The 20411-nt window shown below is 36.4% G+C and overlaps 1 protein-coding gene across 1 annotated transcript in view; it reads right to left on the bottom strand.

Annotated features, from left to right (window-relative positions):
• RECK (reversion inducing cysteine rich protein with kazal motifs) overlaps window positions 1–20411 on the bottom strand; it is an 80694-nt gene that overhangs the window by 52454 nt on the left and 7829 nt on the right. Inside the window, exons 2-6 of the mRNA XM_049626289.1 lie at window positions 14651–14709; window positions 11775–11849; window positions 10828–10864; window positions 8260–8345; window positions 6800–6847 (exon numbers count right to left, since the gene is read on the bottom strand). Of these exons, the coding sequence (XP_049482246.1) occupies window positions 6800–6847; window positions 8260–8345; window positions 10828–10864; window positions 11775–11849; window positions 14651–14709 (305 nt within the window). The remainder of the gene's footprint in view (window positions 1–6799; window positions 6848–8259; window positions 8346–10827; window positions 10865–11774; window positions 11850–14650; window positions 14710–20411) is intronic.

Below are 20411 nucleotides of genomic sequence, written 5' to 3'. Positions count from 1 at the left end.
GCCATTGAAGGGTTTTAAGTAAGGGAGTGACATGACCATATCTGGTCTTTAAAGAGATCATCTTAGGAGAAGTGGAGAGAGTAAATAAGAGGAGAAATTAGATAGGAAAGCTAGTTTGGCAGCTACTGTAGTCCAGAAAAGTGGTATAGGGGCCTGAGCTGAGGCAGTAACCGAGGATCTGGAAAGGAGACCGACTTAAGATGTATTTTGGAGGTAAATCTTCAGGGCTTGATAACCAATTATTTGTGGGAGGTGGTGAGAAAGAGGAAAGAGTAGACAATACCTCTTAGGCTTTTAGTTTATGTGTCTGGGAGCACTATACTGGAATAACCAAACAGGAAATGTAAGAAAAAAATGGTAAGTTTTTGTTCTGGATGCGTGTGTGTGTGTGTGTGTGTGTGTGTGTGTACGCACGCGCACGTGCACATATGTGCTATGTAGCAGTGGGATGGAGGGAAGGATGGAAAGTAACAATCAGTTCGGCTGATTTGAAATGCAAGTTGAACATCAAAAGTATCCATATCCAATAGTGATTCAAGAACTCAGAGAAAGAGGTTAGCAAAGAAGATTCTAGAATTGTCATCATATTGGGGCAATTAAAACTATGGAAGTAGATGAGATTGCCTAGGGAGAAAAACCTGGCCATTTAGATTAGACCAGGTCACAATCTAATCAAACTCCAATTTCCCTTTGGGATGATCTCATTCATGTGACTTCTGAGAAGAAAGGATAAGAGAGGAAATATTCTAGCACAGAGACTGAATAAGAGTTATTCCCTTCTAATACAAAATATGACCAAAAAAAACCCCACATACAAATGGAACATAATGAAGGTTTTATATATCTTAAGCCAGTACTGCAGGACCTAATAGGTTTCGCTCTTTTTGGAGCTCATCAGCTGCAGGTAACGGCTCATGTTGACTCTGATACAGGGTATCAGTACAGCATTCTGTCATTTACAAGCCTCCCATTCACAGTCTTCTATTACTATACTCTGCCAATTCTTGGGGTTTCCTTAGAACTAACTAAAAGAAGCTTTACATTTAGGTCCTGAAGGCTTTGCTGGGGCAAAGTACCACATTCTTTTTGCTAAATCCCCCAAAGCTGACTATCAACAGCCTAGACTGTACTTTGATGGGGCAAAGTACCACATTCTTTTTGCTAAATCCCCCAAAGCTGACTATCAACAGCCTAGACTGTCGTCCGCCATGTAAGATGGTCTACTCTACTCTTAAAGCACTGTAGAACAGATCCAATCACATAAGGCGTGGCAGGCCTCAAGCTGTCCAGAGAATCCTGCTGGCCCTGACATCCCTGCCTTATCTCTAAATTTTTAGGGCTATTTCTTCATCCCTTTCCTTTATGCTTCTGGTAGTAAATCTAGAATCAAGGTTAATTTGAGAGAAAAAGGAACAAAGTAAAATTAATACATAGAAATCTTTAAAGCAGAATATTTTATTGTGACATTTCCTGAGAATACACTGTACAGCCTGTGTAGGCATACATAAATATGTACTAAACACTGGCATCCAGGGATGTGACAAACTATCATTTGTGCTACGGAGATGGAGGAAAACTATATATATTTACTTTTATAAGCACAAATATTTCTAGTGACTTTAGGCACTGAGTGGCTGCAGTACAGGAAGTTACAATGAGACTTTTTATTGTACACCATTTTTAGTTTTGAACATGTGAATATTCAAAAAATAAAAATTAACACATATCTGCACCTTTCTCTTACACACTGAGCTGTGTGTTGACAGGATGGTGCTGACAGAAATGGCTCTGAAACTCACAAGGCTGGCCATCTTTGTTTTTGTGATTCTTAGAGCCTCTTTTTAATATCTACTCAGAGTCTTAATTTTATCTTCGCATTCTCACAGAACCAGAGCCCCAGGACAGAACGTTATTTTAATTTTGTTTAGCAACTGTTTAGTTTAAAACTTAAATGCCTTAAGGTTAAAAAAAAAAGTGAGTCCTCACAAAAATACCTCCTACTTTCTTTCATAGTTTCTCACCTTCTTAATGAAGTAACATCAAATAATGGACAAAAAAAAAAAAATCTAGAAAGAGAGAATTGAAAATGATATTTCTAAAAAGAATATAAAGAAAAGTACAGAGAAGGATCTGTGAAAGGAAGAAACAAGTAAAAATGTGAAAGTCTGATGACAAATTTGTATCACTGTATTTCAGTGGCTCATGCAGCAAATGGAAAGGTATTTATATTTATGACCATTATGTTAAAAGAATGGCAGTAAAGCCTGACATAAAGGTATGAAATAGATTTATGAACCCAAAACTAAAGTTTGTCTCATCACTCTACAGCCATTGCCAACTCTCTGGAAATTCATCACCCACACATCGCCTTAATGTTTATCTTAGTCAAGAAAGAAACTATGAACAACAAAAAAATTTTAATCACCATTTTGGTGGCTAGAAGAAAATATTTTCAGCCAACTTGCAGACAGAGACTATGTAAAAAAAATATACCAGATGTCTCACATCTCGCAGAAAGCATGAATTAGTCTGCAATTTGGTTCTAATGAGGCAGTGTGCACTAGTGCGGCTGTACCGATGGGTTACAGCCAGCATCTGTTCTGTTGGTGCCTCGGTCATTCCAGTTGTTGAATATTTTGAATGCCAGCCCTGGTTCTAGTATCACACATCTATGATTCCACGTGGCCTAATACCTCTAGGTGAGCCAAAGGCCAAGGCCTGTGAAAATGCATGGAAAACCTAGAACTAAGCATGCCCATGACACTTGAACATGTCTTTGTCAGAGTTATCAAGCCACTGGTTGATACTGGTGGCTCTAATAAAATGTGTGATTCTGAAAATAGTACTCTTAATTACTGAAAGAAGTACTCTTTCTTAGGTTTGGGTCAGAAAGAGAACTGCAGAGTTGGGAGATTAGCCAAGTCTCCCATCCATTGCAGAAATCCCTTCCATGATATGTGTGTGAATCCAGTAAGCCTTTGCTTGAACATTTCCATTGACAGGAAGTTAGTTCTCTTTTTCTTGGAACATCTCATTCCAATACTCTTACTTAACACAGGTAGGGTCCTCCTAATCGATTTCTGGATCCTTCTCTTGCAGTTCCCTAAAAAAATAATTTTCAAAAAGCAGCTCTCTACTTTTTTGAACACTTTCTCTTTTATTGAGGTTTTTTTCACTCTCAAGATTCAAGGGTTACGTCATGGTTGATTTGGGCATGATCATTCTTGCTCTCTTTAGTCCTGTATGCACTACCTCTGAGATACGGGTTTTTACATTTAAAAACACCTAACACTCAATATCCCTCCATTTCTTTAAACTCCTTTCCCAACATAATAGGCTCTTGTTACTGTTACTTGTTACTTATTTAAAAACTGAATACATCATTTATTATTGTTTTTTATAATCTGTATTTTAATTTAGCCACTTTGTATTTTCATCATTCTCCCATTATCTTTTGCATCTCAAAAAAGACATTTTACAACTTCCTTTAGAGAAGGACTTCTAGAAAGGATCCAGTAATAGCAATTCTTTGTTTTGCTGTCTGAAAAGACCTTCATTTTGCCCTCTTTCTTGAAAAATATTTTTACTGGATATGGAATTCTAGGTTGATTAATTACTTTCTTTCAGAACAGTTTAGGTGTCATTCCACTGCATCTGGCTTCCTCTGTTGCTATTGAGAAATCAGCTGTTAGTCTCCTTTGAAGGCAGTCTTTTTTTTTTTCTGACTGCTTTTAAGATCTTTGGCTATGAGGTATGTCTGTAATATATGCATTTTTTTTCCCTTTTAATCCTGCTGGGGATTTGTTGGGCTTCATTAAATATTGCCTCTGTCCCATATTCTCTTTTCTTCTAGTATTCCAATTAGGACATTTTATCTCCCACAACCCTTAAACTCTCTTTCAGTCTGTCCTTCTATGCTGCCTGTCCATACAATTTCTTTGGGTCTACCTCCCAATTCACAAATAATTGGTTTTTTTTTTACTATTTCCCTGAATATTATCTCCTCTATTCAACCCACCATAACAAATGCTATTGATGGATTCTGCCTTCAAATCTCTGAGTTATTCCTGAATACTTGGTTCTACTGTTATCATCCTAGTTTTGTGCCTTATCTACTTTTAGCTAAGTTAGAGGGGTCTGGGGGATCTAAAACTTAGCATGCACACAACTAAGGCTTTAGCTTTCTAAAATATGGACTTGTTACTTTGGCCTATTACAGAATCTTCATCATCCCCCTCTACTTCATGATGACCTGAGCCCTAAAATATCATCTTTCCAGGATCTGGTCTGATTTTTGCCTATCCAAGGACAGATTCACAGCCCTAAATAGGCCCGTTTTCTTTCTGTCCCCTGCACAAGCCATGTACATTTTTGCTACCGTGCTTTTGATCCACAGTCTTTTTACCAAAATATACCAAACATGCTCACTCTGCTTTCTGATTTGTGTGGACAGTATATATTTTAATTTTTCACTCAGTTAGATATAATTCTTTAGTAAGAAGTAAGTAGCTTAACTAGAATTCAGAATTAGGTATAACTCCAAAGTTTATGCTCTTTCTAATATATAGCACTACCCCTCGGTATTCAATAAATGTTGTTTCGCATAAGAAACTAGATGCTATAAAATCAGACATAACAATGCTTTACATTTAACTGGTTTATCTTAGCTTGGTTGGAACAAAACAGAATTTTAAATGGCATTAAAGTTTTTTTAACTTTATGCATATAAGTAAATTTCTCAGGAAATCTGCTCAAATAAAATTACTCATTCTCTGAATCTCTCTAATCAAACTATACAACCTACTTCAGGGTAAATGCTAACTCCTAAAATTGTTAGCCTAAAGGAATAGCTCACATATCCGAAGTTCACTCCAAGGACCACTCCAGTGTCAAGGAAAAAATATTAAAAGCCTAATTTTATAAATTATTCTTACGGTGATAAACAACCAATCCCGTTAAAACAGGTTGCACTACACCAAACTTACCCAATTCACTTTATAACAAATAGTCATTATCTTTAGGCTAGATTTTAATACTCATGAGAGTGACTGTTATTTGGGGTTTATAATACAGAACCCTCCTTCTGCATTAAAGTGCTCTTGTCTCTCTTTGATTTCTAAGTAATACATAAGAAATCAAATTGTCTTGAATTATCTTTAATAATTTATAGGGTCAGTTTTTAATGGATTTATATTACATATGTATATTTCTTACATATATTATAGTACATATATGTATTTTACATATATATTTTACACATATATATATATGTGTGTGTATATATATATATATATATATATATATATATATATATATATATACACACACACACATACACACATGTGTAAAAGAACCCTCTCGGCATAGATTTTTTGAAAATAGTTGCTTAATTCTAGGCCAGTAAGGGAGGATAGACTGGAAAAGTAAACTATCCTTAGTATTTCTCTCATAGGACAGAACTTATCTCTCTTACCTTTCCTGTCCCGTCCTTCATCAACACATACTGGCAGACTTCCTAGGGCAATGCAGAAATCCAGACAAGAGAAGGAAGCACACTAAAATAATGGAGGACAGGCTACAGAGGATGGACAGTGTCAGACATCATGTGGGAGAAAAGAAGGAATTATCACAGTTAGCCACTTTGTTCAAGAGAAACTAATACTAGTTATTTTAAAGGTAGAGAGATAAGAAAAAAAAAGAAAGCTCTTTTATTTCTTTGCAGCAAGGCTCCTTTTCATAAGAACAGAGGAGAGTTGCAATTAATTTGGAAATTTGTCTTCAGAGAAACAGATATAACTTAGCAAACAGTACAAACGGACAAATGGTAAGATTTTTCCAATTTAAAAATATTAATCAAGAGATATAATTATAGGCATTGAGAAAAGAAAAAAAAGAACTATAATCTAGAAGCTGTCAAGAGACCTGTTCTATCTTTCTTCTCCAAGAGAATACAGCTATTAAAAGCAATAGGAATCCCAATGTTTATAGGTAAAATGATGAATGAGGAATATGCATGTAAGTATCCTTAACTGTATGGTCTTAGGCTATGTAAAACAATAATGTCGCATTTAACAATGGACTTCTAGAAACTGAAGGAAGTAGTCCAATGAGGAGCTTTTTCACATCAGGGACAATCTTCTGTACATATTTGCATGACATGAAATACCTCCTCTACCTCCTCCCTAGGAACTGCCCATCTACATACCACAGTGCTTGAAATACCACCATTGGGAGACAAGAATCCTTCAGATTTAATACAGCCTTTGTAATTTACTACTTTTTTCCACCAAATGCGAGAGCTGCAAAAGTTTGAAGCTACTCACACTGGCAGTGTGATTTTATTTCTTCCAATTAGAGACAGTTAATAAAGACGGATACCTGCATGGATCAAGGCATAGGAAAGGGGGCAAAAGAGGATATGGAACTTTAGAAAAACTATTTTACACTTGGGTATAACCAGTTGCTGTTATGAATACAATATAGGTTAAAGCCTCTGTATATGTGATTTAGACATTTCTCGAAAAATATTTTTTTAACTTTAAGATTTTATTTTTAACTCATGTATAGTTAACAGGGCATTTCTTTAAAATTAATGTTCAATTTTGACAAGTCAATTAAAGTCATGACATTTCTAAACAAGGTGAATGATAAGGCTACATTTTGTCAATAAGGCTGTATTTTCTGTAAAGTAAAAGGTAATTTATGTAAGAATAAATTCATTTTGAAAATTTAAGTGATTTTTATCAATTCTGATACTATCTGAATTGGTCTATCCAAAGTTGTTAAATCAAATGCATACCTCATATTCTTTTCTGCAAACTTTGGAAATATCATTTTTTGAAGATGCCTAAAAGATAACAAATTTCTCCATTAATTTATTACACATGCTATTCAACACAGGACAAAAAGAACACAAATTAATATATGTTACTTGGTTTGCTATTCTTTACTTCATCAAGAAAAACCTTATGCTCTAATATTTAAAAGTTCCTAAAATACAACAAACAAATTTCATCCAAGTTCTTTAAAATAAACATCAGCCCCAGAACCTACCCGATATGCTAAAGCTTTGCTCTTTTATGGCTTTAATCTCACATAATAACAGGGTCCTTTTGTTATTTCAGAAACTAGATGACTTTGAAGAAAATGTAAATCAGAGAATTTTTTTCCTTAGTTGAAATCCACTCTGTAGCAAATTTTCTTGTGAAGCTCTGCCAGGGCATTTATATTTTGCTTTTTCTTTAACCCTTCATATTCTAAATTCTCCTACTGACTTACGAGCCAATTTCCTCAGCAAAGATCCATATGCAATGGAGGGGGCAACTAAAGAGGAAAAGGCTTTGTCAGGCAATTAACAAAAGTAATTTTTATGTAATTCTCTTTATGCACCCTCCCACCCCCCATCCATTACAGTTCAAGCCTCTGCAACTCAGCTTCACCTCAATGGCTGGAGGACAGCAGCAGATCACTAGACTGTACACTGCTCAAAGAGTGTTGCTCAGGCTAAACAGCACAGTGGTCTGTATGAAAGTAAAGGTGACACCATGTCTCATGTACTCTGGTCCAGAAACCAGTCACTAGAAGAAGAAAGTAAGAGAAGGCTCTCCAGCTGTGATTTCAGGTCCATCTAAATTTCCCACTTAAATCTACTCTCACCGCTTGGGAGTATGAGGAGCTAGGAGACCAGTTCTCCCACAGCACTCTGAGGAGCCACTATGAAAATATACACAGTGAGGAAGAACTCAACTTGAATTGGACCAGAGATCTATCAGATCAAAGAGAAGTCACAGTTCACCGTAGGAGTCATGCTCACCTCAGGAGCAGAGAAGGGATAAAAGAACATGCCCAGGGTAAACCCATGATGAAAGAGAGAACGGAAGATGAAAGCGAAATAAGCCAGCTGTGTCATCTGCTCTCATCCAAGCATACTCTAAATTTACACAACCATTCGGAGTCACTCAGCACTGACTAAGCATGACCACAGGAAAGTACAAAAGGCCTCGGCTCCTGTAATGTTCTTTCTTTGCAGGGCAGAGAAAAGTTAAGAAAGAATAAGAGAAGGTTGAGTGTCTTACATGCAGCAGCCACAAATGAGAAAGCAGCAAGTCTAAAAGGAAGTGGTCTATGTAAGAAATGCTAAATTTGTAGTTTTTATGGGTCACCCCTCCAAAGGTATGAGGTAGGCAAGGTCCAAGACACAGACGCAGCTAATACTCAAACTGTATCCCATGCTGCTCACGAGCCTGATTGCCATGTTACCTGCTTGCATGCCTGTCGACACTCCAAGGTAATAGCCAGTTCACAGCAGCCTAAGCCAACCCAGCCGTCAGACTTCTTAAACACACCTTAAAAACAAAAAGTTCAAATGTTTCGGTCATAAGGAGTAAGAAACACAAATGGCATGCCCAATTGGTTCGTGGATACCAGTAAAAGTCAAAGCAGGTGTCTACAGGAAAACTAGCTCAGATAACAAGGCCTCGAAATTATTAAGGCCCTCCTCCCCTGCTTACTCCCAATGCTGCCAGTCTTCTCAGAGGCCCTTACAGCATAATTACCAGGTGCTCTGTTTTTTTTCTCTCTTCCCTCTGCCCACCCTAAACTCTCTTTAGACCACTCTCCCTCTTGGGTAAACAGCATCTCTACAGGACACACAGGTTAAGGAAAATAAGGAGAGTGAATCAGAGGCAAAGACTGTGAATCAGAGGCAAAGATTCCAATTTAACTTAACATGCAAACAAACAAAAAGGGCATAAGGATTATTGTACTCAAAATATTAAGTAACTAGAATGGTGTAAAACCTATGATGCTGTTTAGAAATTGATACTTATTGAACAGAAAAATACATCTTCTGTGGGTAAGAATGGACTTTGGTGGGTACACTTAATTATGGGGCAAAATGACTACTCTGTTGCAGTTTATACTCAGCAGCTGTTCTCCAACCAAATTACTGTGATATTGAAAGGTGATGCAATTATAAAAAGTGTTCTAATGAATTTTTTACATCCACTTTTGCAAGTATAAATGTCAACGAATGACTCCTAGGATAAAATTAGGAGACACAAGTAGTAATTATGAAAAGAGAAAAGACATATGCTCATAGGCATGTGGCAAATTTCACCTTATCTATTTTCAGAAATATTTTACACTGCTTCCATGTAATACATATGTCTGCAAATTCACATCTAAGTTATATTATTATTTAATATAATAATATATTAAATTGAAGGTATAAAGAATTCAATGCAATAGCTAACATAGTTCTCCAAATGAAATTAGGACTTAACACAACAAATAGAAACATTCTGCTAAAAAACAAAAGTAAACAAATGGCCTGCAGATGGACAAAGCTCTCAAAATTATAAACCACACCAATTTTTAAAATTGGCTAGAAATACTGAGTATCATAAGCTTCTGTATCCCTACATGTTTTAATGGTACAAAGGGCAAGAGACTTGCATCTAGCCCCATTGCTTAGTACAGTTTCCTCTAAATCTCTGGTGCTTACTTTCAGAATCACTCACATTTTCATTATTTTGAATGGAACCAATGTAGGTCATAAATTCTGTGAACTTTTATACCCTACTGCAGTATACTGCTGCTTCCATACACCTAGTAGCCTCTTAGAAACTATTAAATTGTCCAATAAGCATTTATAATATTATGTACAAAGGACTCCATTAGGTATTGTATGGGCTATGAAATAGATAAAATATATGATTTACCCAATTATGGAGATTACACATGGAGGTATACTATCTTAGATATATATTATATACGAATAATTCCAGAACATTAGGTAGAGGGATAATTGAGAGAACAAGCAAGGATATGGCCGATTCCAAGAAGGCAAATAGTCCAACTTGTTTGAAATACAAACTTCAAACAGTGTGAAAGCCTTTAGAGTTCAGAGATACATAAAATACACTTCCTTTTTTCCTTTTAAGGCACTGGCTTTAATCAGAACTGTAAGACTGTGAATGCCAGGCTAGGGAGTCTGAGCTTTATTTTGATGGAAGTGGATATCCCCAGAGAGATTTTCTTCTTTTTGAAGGAGCCGGGAAGGACAGCTATGATATGTTGAAATACCACCTACAAGGTTGTTACAACAGTCTACCCCAAGAGCATAACAATACTGGTAGGAGTAGAAAGGACAGATGCAAGATTTTCCAAGGGGAGAGTCAATAGAGCTAAAAAGAAAAAGCAATCAAAGGTAACTTGAGGGATTCCAGTCTAGTGTCATTCACAAGACAGGCTGTTATGAGTCTGGTTTTAGGTTTGCACTTCAGTTGTCACCAGGATGCAGAGATCCAGGTAGACATGTCTAGAAGTCATGAGCTATAACTTGGATTTGAAGGTTGTCTTCCCAGGGCTGATTAGTTAACAGTTCTGGGAAGGAAAGCAATTATCAGGGTAAGTGTGGACAGAAAAGGGAAGGAATGACCCAAGTCCTTATGGGGGGAGAGGGGAGGTAAGAGAGGATAAGGGCATGAGGCCAAGGTGGAGTCATAAGGAGGTAATGGTCAACAGTGCTGCAAGGCAGTCAAAGGTGGTAAGTACTGAGAAAAGGCCAAAAGATTTAGGTACCATGAGATCCCGGTGAACTTGCAAAGACCAGTTTCACTAGAATGGTAGAAGTAGAGACAAGAGCACAATTAATTACTGAGTGAATGAGAATAAATTATACATTTGAAAATTTGAGTGCCTACCAAAAAGAGAAGATAGGAACTCAAGGGGATACATTAGGTTACAGGACTAAGACACAGATTTTACAATCACAAAATAAGTTTTTAAAGATAAAATGCCAAATGTTATTTAGCTATTGCTTACCTGGCAAAGATGAATTCATACAACTCCAAATTTCAACCTAAAATTGTAATCACCAAAAGGCTTTTATATAACCAGTTCCTAAATATGACAATTCATACAGAAATTATGTACAGCTAATTTGATTATGTTTGTCTCTATTTAATCAATGTTCTAAGACTACATGAGTATCAAGCAGCTATTCAGGGGGAAAAAATAAAACTGAGATGCAAAAATATTGCTTGCTCTTTTCCCATCTTCCCATCTAAGAGCACTAATGAGGAGTCTGGGTTCTCAGGATGCTTACTGGAATCACTGTTTCTAAGCAAAAGACAAAGTGTCTGTAGAGCGAGTAAAGGCAAATGTGTCAGTCAGAATTGTTTGATCAACATTTCCCGCCTCACATAATGCAAGCTACCGTATCTAAAAAGGCTGTCTCATGTAAGCTCAGACTTCCTGAGCCTAGCCCATGAATATCCCGAACACTGAGAATGGCCCCAGCACTGGAGACATGTTAAGTTACATGATTCAGACAGGCAAGCCAATATATCTATAGTACACCAAAAAATGGGAAGATAGGAATAATGAGAAGTCACACATTTCCCCTTACCCCAAATTTAACTTTTGAAAATCAAAATAAGATTTAGTTACTATGGTTTTCATAAAATTGTCAAAATAATGAGTAAAATTCCAAATTCCAGATAAACTTTATAATGAAATTTAAAGACTGCAATACATGTACATTTAATATTATTTTTATAACTACATCATAGGATAAATGATAAAAGATGAAAGATAGTATCTACCGAGCAATCTGTGTGATGATCTTTTTAAAGTACCTTGCTAAATCGAACATTTTAATCTGATCACAACCTCAAACCATTTTGAAAAATTTCCTGAATCAAGGAGTTAACTCATTAGATGGCTTCATTTAGACAAAAGCTTCCATAGTTAAGTTAAACAAGACCTACCATTGTTTCAGGGCAATAATCTGGGGCTCGCTGTAACAGATGCTTTAGTCGGGATTCACTTTTTGAGGAGAATATCTATTTGACAAAACAAAACAAAACAGAAGGTTTTTGTGGCATTTTTTTTGGTAAGAAATAAGAATGGGCAAAATTTATTGTCCTCTATACTTATCAGTTGTCTAGAATATTTTCCAACTTCCTTTTATAAATGGAAAACCTTTTGAAAGATCTAAATTAAGCTGAGCTAACATCTCTTAAAAGGTTGGTTAGTTTGGCAAATAATCAAGAAAGTCCATATATGCAAGTCTAGACCCTTTTGTAATGACCAAAAATGGAGAAAACCGGGCTACCAAATCTGTTGGAGAACAAAGGAGAAAAAGAAAGAAGAAAACAGAAAAGGAAAAAAAAGTTCATTCTAAACTGTTCTATAAACTGCTTTTAGTTAACTGATGACAATGTAAAACAGATTACGTCATATCCTTGATATCAGTGACGAACAAATTTGTGAATAGCATTATGGCACAAACTTCCATAAAATGGCATTAAATAGAGACAAAGTCATGGTGGGGGGGGGGTAGGGGCTTTTATTTTATTTTTCATTTTTATTTAATTTATTTTTTTAATTTACATCCAAGTTAGTTATCATATAGTGCAGCAGTGATTTCAGGAGGCACAAAGTCATTTTTAATAAAGATGCTGAGGAGCTGACAAGTTTGTTTACCAGGCTAACTGGCTCTCTTCCAAAATAGAACTTTAATTAATGTGATTACAATTTGATGTCTCAGTAAATTATAAACCATTACATGTATCAGACAGAACTTCATGGTTACCTGCAAATAGTCAAGACTGTGAAATCCATGAATGCTAAGGACAATGAAAAAGGATTTATCTCCAGTTAGTTTTAATAGCCATTTTTCTCCCAAACTATCAACTATAATTAATAAGTGACAAGAGCTAGAATATCACCATTTTGCAACCCCTAGTGAATTAATGCATTTAGGCAATTATCAAGAATGGCTGTAATGTTAATTACAAAAAGAGACAACCAGACACAAACATTATAAGTAAGATCTGCTGAACAAACAAAACAAAACAAAAACCTAACCTGAATCTTATCAAGCCTCTGGACTTGTCTCATTAGGTAACTGCTAGCCATGTGTGACCATCTAAATTCAAACTCAAATCAGTTAAAATCAAATAAAATTTAAACTCAGTTCCTCAAACTTCTCTTTCTCTTCAATCTCTCTTTTTTTTTAAGTTTATTTATTTATTTTGAGAGACAGAGAGAGGGAGTAAGTGCAAACAAGTGGGGAAGGGCAGAGAGAGAGGGAGGGAGAGAGAGAATCTCAAGCAGGCCCCACACTGTCAGTGAGGAGCCTGACTCAGAGCTTGAACCCACGATGAGATCATGATCTGAGCCCAAACCAAAAGTGATGCTTAACTGGCTGAGCCACCTAGGCACACCTTTCCTCAACTTCTTTAAACACATTTCAAATGTTTACCTGGCACATATAGCTGTGGCTACTATATTGGATCACACAGATACAGAATATTTTCATCACTGCAGAAAGCTCTCTGGATAGCCCTGCTTTAAATCTACCTACCACTTACTAAGACATACAGAGGAAAGAGGAACACATTAAATGATATCATGGGTTACAAACAGCATAATTCAGATTGTGAGAAACTCTACAGGATAAATGACCAGAATTATTCATTAAATAAGCAAAGTTAGGAAAGCAGTGTTTCCAAAAGCAGCAGAACTTTTTTAAAAGCTCCCTTATGGTGACACTATCTAGGGAACATTTCTGCTTTTAAAAGCTACTGTTCTGGCAGTAAATTTGCAGAAAACTTAATTTGCTATATTGTTTTGACATGAAGTCTCTAGCAGTTACCTACATGAGCTGAGTCACTGTCTTGTTTTATAATTAGAGAGTATCTTGCAAAATCTTTCTAAATTCACAATATTGTTTGAGAGAAGTTTTAATCCCAGTTAGGTAGCTCTCTAAATTTTAGGCAGTGACAAAATCTACATTATTGAAAACTCTTTAAAAGGCAATTGAGGCCATTCATTCTCAAGTGCCAAGGCCACCACTACACAACCAAGGGGATGAAAGAAAGGCAGACTTTATGACCAGGTATTGTCTCAGTGGAATTTTACTTAAAAGGTTCAACCAGAAAAATTCAAATTCACAGTAAAGTTTGAAGAGCAGTACAACACCCACATAGTCTTCATGTAGATTACTCATTATTAACATTTTGCAACATTTGCTTTAACTCTCTCTACATACACAGATATTATTGTTATTTTGGAACATTTTATAATTCATTACAGACATGATCATTTATTCCTAAATCCCAGCATGTTATCTCCCAAGACCAAGGACACTGTCCTATGTCACTGCAATACAATCACCAAATTTAGGATCACAGCATTGATACATTATTACTAGAGCCCATATTCAAATTTCACCAATTTATCCCAATAACGTTATTTATAGCATTTTTTTTTAAATTCCAGGATCATATATTGCATTTAGTGTCATATCTCTGTAGTTCCCTTTAATCTTGAAGTTTCTTAACACTGATAACTTTGAAGACTTCAGGCTGTTGTTTTGAGGAATATCCCTCAATCTTGGTTTGCCCTATTGTTTCCTCAATGATTCAGGTTATGCATTTTTGGCAGGAATCCTACTAAAGATGCTGTGCTCCTTTTCAGTGCATCATGTCAGCAGACACACATTAATTTGTTCCATTACTGGTGATGTGAACTGTGATCACTTGGTTAAGGTGCTGTCCAACAGATTTCTCCGAAACAATTATACTTCACATAAACAGTTACATAACCAATAGCCTTAACAATTATTATATAAGCTTACCTGTTCACATACGTCATGGCACATTTGGTTATCCTTTGAATGATTACAACACAGTGCACCTAGGAGAAAAAATAAACACCAGATGTTGCCCACTGTTAATTTAAAAAGATGATTAAACTAAATCAGATGGCTACACAAAACACTTATTCAACAGATTATTATTCATTTTAACTCAACAAACTTTTACCACATACCTATCACAAGCCAAGGCCAGTGCTGGGTTTGAGGACATCGTCCCTGCCCTAAAGAAGCTTGCAGACTAACAGTGGAGATGGTCATACATACTTTCTGTGTGCCAGAATTTTACTAAATTTGCTTTATGCATTACACCTCATTCAATCCTTATAATTACTCTATAGGCTAGATTCTATTATTGTGCCTATAATGTAAGACTAAGCGATAAAAAGGAAGTGAATTTTGTTTTGGACATGTTAAATATAAGGTTCCTATTGGACACCCAGATGGAAATTCCAGTAAAATCAGAAAATTCAAGCCTGGATTGCAGGTAAAGTCAAGCCTAAAGATCCAATTTGGAAGTCATCAGTATAAAGGAGGTATAGTACATGGAAACGAGTGACATTGTCTAGGGAGAGTTCTAGTGAGAAGTGACCACAGCACCAAATTCAAAAAACACAAAATCTGAGACATGGGAAGGAACAAGGAAAGAGACAGAGATGCAACAGTCAGAGGGGTAGGTCAGCCTCGAGAGAGTAGCATTAAGAAGAGGGAGGAGTGTCATGCACCCAAACATACAAGTTAGATTGAAGAAACAAAAAAGGAAAGAATCAAAAAAGGAAATGGCCACTTAGTAATCCTCAAAAGGTATTCTGTGGAGTAGAAGTGAATGATACTAAGGAGTAAACCAGAGGTGTGGAAGTATAGACAACAAATATAGGCTCTCAAGAAGTCTGGCAGAAATGGGAGGGAAAAAGAGAGTAGCAGTTACAGGAGGAAGCAGGATCAAGTTAAGAAAACTCTCCCTCCCCTTTTTAGTTGGCCTTTGTCCCTGATTCCTTGGAGAAAGACTCTAAATCCTGGGAATTTCTAGAGTAATAGCTGTATCTTTGTTATGCCAGTGAGGTGGACTCCCCCCTCAGATAGCTTCAGGATGGGGACTGGCCTAGCCAGAAAGACTAGCCTTATGTTTAGAAGGCTGGGGCTTTGAGCCACAGGACATCAGCCCAACCTCCAGCAGGACAGGGAAAATGGACATCAAGTTTAACCATATGGCCAATAATCCAATCAACCATGTCTATCTATATGATGGAATTCTAATGAATACTAGATATCAAAGCTCAGGGGACCTTTTCTAGTTGGTGAAGATGCTAGTGTGCCAGGAGGGTGATTCTATGAGGAGAAGGCACAGAAGCTCTGCATTTCCTCCCAGACCTCATTCTGTGTATGTCTCTTCATTTGGCTGGTCTTCCTGATTTGTATCCTTGATAATAAAACTGTGATCATAACTATCACGCTTCCCTGAGCTCTATGCATCATTCTAGTGAATTACTGATTCTGGGGTGGTTGCGGGAAGCCCGGATTTATAGCCAGTTGTTCAGAAGTGTGGGTGGCCTGGGGACTCCTAAGTGTGGCTCGTATCTGGGGTAAGTGTTGTGTTGTTCGGCATCATGCCCTTTAACCTGTAGAGTCTGTTCTAACTCTGGGTGGTTAGTGTCAGAACTGAACTGTCATACACACAGTTGTGGAAGAAATAGGAGATTTGAGAAATGAGGTGATTGCTGGAAAGGGATGTGGGTTAAAGAAAAGGCACTGAGTTTGGGGCTAGGGATACAACAGTGAATAAATGTTATGTTCTCTGACTTTATCCGGTCTGATGGTAGAACAAAGTCTAGACAAGAGGATAGGATATAAGGTCACTCACTAATAAATTAAGAGGAAAGCTGACAGCCTCCATTTTTCTTTAGTGAAACACAGATTAGGTTTGAAAACAAAAAGGGTTGAGATGGGGTTGGGGGCTTGAGGTGAAATTGTAGAAGTGTGGAACAGTCACTTCAGAGAATAGAGAAAGGCAACTGTAAATAGGTCCCTCAAACTTGTATTCTACTCATGACTTTTAGTATCTATCCCTCAGGAGAAAAATTTCATGTTCAAATAAACTGGGAAATAAGGACTAAAAAAAGTTACAGAGAATTCCTTACTGCAGGACCAAAGCCTTTAATATGTTTGTATATTATTAATCTCCCAAAAAGGGATCCAAGTAGACAGACTTCTCAGAGCACAGAACATTTTTTTCATGCCACTTACTAAATTTCAGAATACCAATTTGAGAAACATGAAATTAGAGGAAAGGAGAAATGTTGCCAAGCAGCATTACAAGCCTAAGGAAATGCATAAATTGGCTATAAAGATAATCAGCAGGGACATGTTATTATTCTAGAGTGGACCTGACTGGAAAAAAGATACAGCTAGCTGGATTGATCAGGAGCTGTCAAAAGAGACAAGAAGATGAAAATATTTCAGACAGCTGGATCTGATACAATAGTTTAAAACAGAAATTTGCAACATAATCTCTTCAAATGCAATCTATACAATTTCATTACACAAAATAGATGAAAGAAGAGCTTTTTTAGTGAAGGTAGGATTTGTATGGGGGGGAAGGAAAGAATAAATAGATGAATAAAATAAGTCCTCTTTAGATCTTACAAGGAAAGCCTTCTACATTCAAAACTGGAAATTGTTCTCTATAAAACAGTGTCAGAGTATATGATACTACTGGCATATTACTATAGTTTTGTTCCATAGAAGACAATTGTGGGGCTGGCTTTCCAATATTATTTCTATGAAAAAAAAAGTGGCTTCAAGTTCTAAACGCTTGACTTACAAATTCTGAAGAATATAAAAACGTCACTAAATCAGAAGAAGAAAAAGTCCCTTGTTTGTAAAGCTATAGTTACTTTCTTAGAAACTTTAATTCGAGGGGAGAGGGGGGCAATCACTCATGAGGCTTTCTTAAAACACCCTTTCTTCCCTGCCATGCCATGCTAAGCTTCCCCCCACCCCCATCTTCTAAGATTTAGTTATGTCCCCAGCCTCATTACTCATTAGAATGGGGAGGGCAGGTAGGAAAAAGAAAAACAAAACACAAAAGAGGCTCTCCTGTGTGATAATGATGTACTCTTTTGAAGTCCTGTAGAAATCGCCACTTTCTACTAGCCTCTAACACAAAGGTCATTTGAGGGCAAAAAATCCAGCTGATCGTGAGCAAAGATAACTCAGGATAACATATGGTCCCAATAAGCACAAGCTTAGCAAAAAGTAAACAATCAGGCAGACAAGAGTCTGATTTGGGCCTGGGGATTTTTGAAAAACAGTTTCTTGGAGCAAAGGTCTATTTCAGAACAGAAACAAAATGTGTTATAATTAAAAGTCCAATAACAATGGAAAGTTTTATTAAAAACATAAATATAAAAGCCTATTTTTTTCCTATTTAATAGTTAAGGTCCAATTTACAATGTAGTGACCCCCAAAGTTAAATTTTTAAAATAATTCTTTTTTTTTCACTAAGAAACTCCAAGCTTTGGAAAATAAAAAGAACAATGATCTATAGTCCCACTGTCTTGCCAGAACCTATGTTGACATTTTGACATATTTCTTTCTAGTCTTTTCAAAAGCCTTCTGATAATTCTGACAATATGGGATTACAGAGGGCAGCCCAAAGTCTTCTGGTAATAACTCCCTTCCCCCTCCCAATGGAGCATTCCTCTGTAATAGTGCATTTCCTCCCTTGAGAGGGCTGCCACCCTCCATGAACAGGCTCAGGGGACCTAAACTCCATCACATTTTCCGTACCCTCTTCTTAACCTTAGCCATTATTACATTGGCACACATTTTCCTTCCTTTGAAACTTGTTAGAATCTTTAACACTGCATATTTTTCAAGAAATAAATGTCTTCAAATAGACATCAATTCATATGCCTTCATTAAGAATGGGGAGAAGGGATTCAAATGCAATTAACGTGGTAATTAAAGGTCTTTGTCTTTTTTAGAGCTATTAAAATGGGTTAATTGGGTCATTTAACAATTAGAATCCAAAAAAAAACTCTCCAAAGCCTTATGTTTTTATATGGCAATGGATTCTAAAAATACTTTGTATTTATAATTTGTTTTTAAACTAATTTCTTATTCTTCAAGAAAAATAGTTTAAAACCTGCTTATTTGCATGAAATGGAATGGAACAGATAAAGGTAAATTAGTTCAAAATAAAATTTGATATTCACATTATGAAAATACAAAGCTCAGGTGTTATCCTCATTAACGACACATAAGGACAAGTGTCATATTTTGCACTCTTATTCCAAGAGTCTGTAATTATAAAATTAATAAAACTAAAACCCAAACAGATTGCTAAAAGACATGTATATTGGCTTTAAGGAGGTACAATCTAGAAATATGCAAGCAGAATTACCTAATAATTAGAAACATCAAGGTTTGGCTAATAGTTTGGGTCACATGTGTACTAAAGATAGGCAAGTAAGCAGGAAGCACATGCTCCAGCCACAAGGGAAAAATGCAACTTCTAAGACCAACCAGCACTTAAAACAACAAATACACACCCTAATCTAAAACTAAAATATTCATAGAATTATAGGATTTTTGAAGTTAAAAGGAATTTTGCCACAAAAACCTCCTAAAAGCTATAATTCAATTTAGTTAATTAAAAGCTATTCTTGTTTTCTTTTCTAAAGAAAATAAAGATTCCTCCTAATTAATGTCTTCCTAAAGAATTACTAAAACAGAATACACACACACACACACACACACACACACACACACACACATATATATCCCGCACTGTTGAGAAAAAAACTAAATCTGAGCTGATACTAGAAAAGGTCATTCTAAATAAAAAAGACATGTTAACAAAAAACTGATCTTGGGGCGCCTGGGTGGCTGAGTTGTTTGAGCAACCAACTTTTGATTTAGGCTCAGGTCATGATCTCATGGTTGGGTTGGTGGGACAGAGCCCCACCTTGGGCTCAGTGCTGACAGCCTGAAGCCTGCTTGGGATTCTCTCTCTGCCCCTCCCCTGCTCGCACTCACTCGCCTGCATGTGCACTCTTTCATTCTCTCTCTCAAAATAAATAAATAAACATTTAAAGCAATAAATAAATAAAACATTTAAAAGCTGATCTTACTTTCTTTTTTAACATTTTTTTAAAAAATTTGAGACAGAGAGAGTGCATATGTGCGTAAGCTGGGGCAAGGGGCAGAGGGAGAGAGAGAATCTCAAGTAGGCTCCAAGCTCAGGCCAGAGCCTGATGTAAGGCTCATTCTTACAACCCTGGAATCTTGACCTGAGCAGAAATCGAGTTGGACACTCCACCGACTGAGCCACCCAGGTGCCTCTGATCTTACTTTTAATCATATTTTTATTTTCAAAACAGCCTGGAAATTGACACTTTTAAAGCATTTAAATGACAACTACATCTTCAACTTATAAGTACATTCTTGCAATCATTATACTTATTCCTTTAAAGATATGTGTATGTTTGGGTTTATATACAAAATATATTATCACCTAAGGAAGAGCCAAACAGTAAAGTGATTACCCATATACGCACTATCTGCATTCAACATTGCTAACATTTTGTCATACTGCTTTATTTATCTAGAAAGATATATGTATTTTTTTCTGAATTATTGGCAAGTTACAGATATCCTTCTCCATTGCCTGCCAAACAGCCAATTATATTCATTTAAATTTTTAAAATAATTCTTTTTTTTTCACTAAGAAACTCCAAGC

This window comes from Panthera uncia, chromosome D4, assembly GCF_023721935.1.
Source record: "Panthera uncia isolate 11264 chromosome D4, Puncia_PCG_1.0, whole genome shotgun sequence".
NCBI classification, from domain to species: domain Eukaryota; kingdom Metazoa; phylum Chordata; class Mammalia; order Carnivora; family Felidae; genus Panthera; species Panthera uncia.
This window is presented reverse-complemented; position numbering and strand designations above follow the sequence as displayed.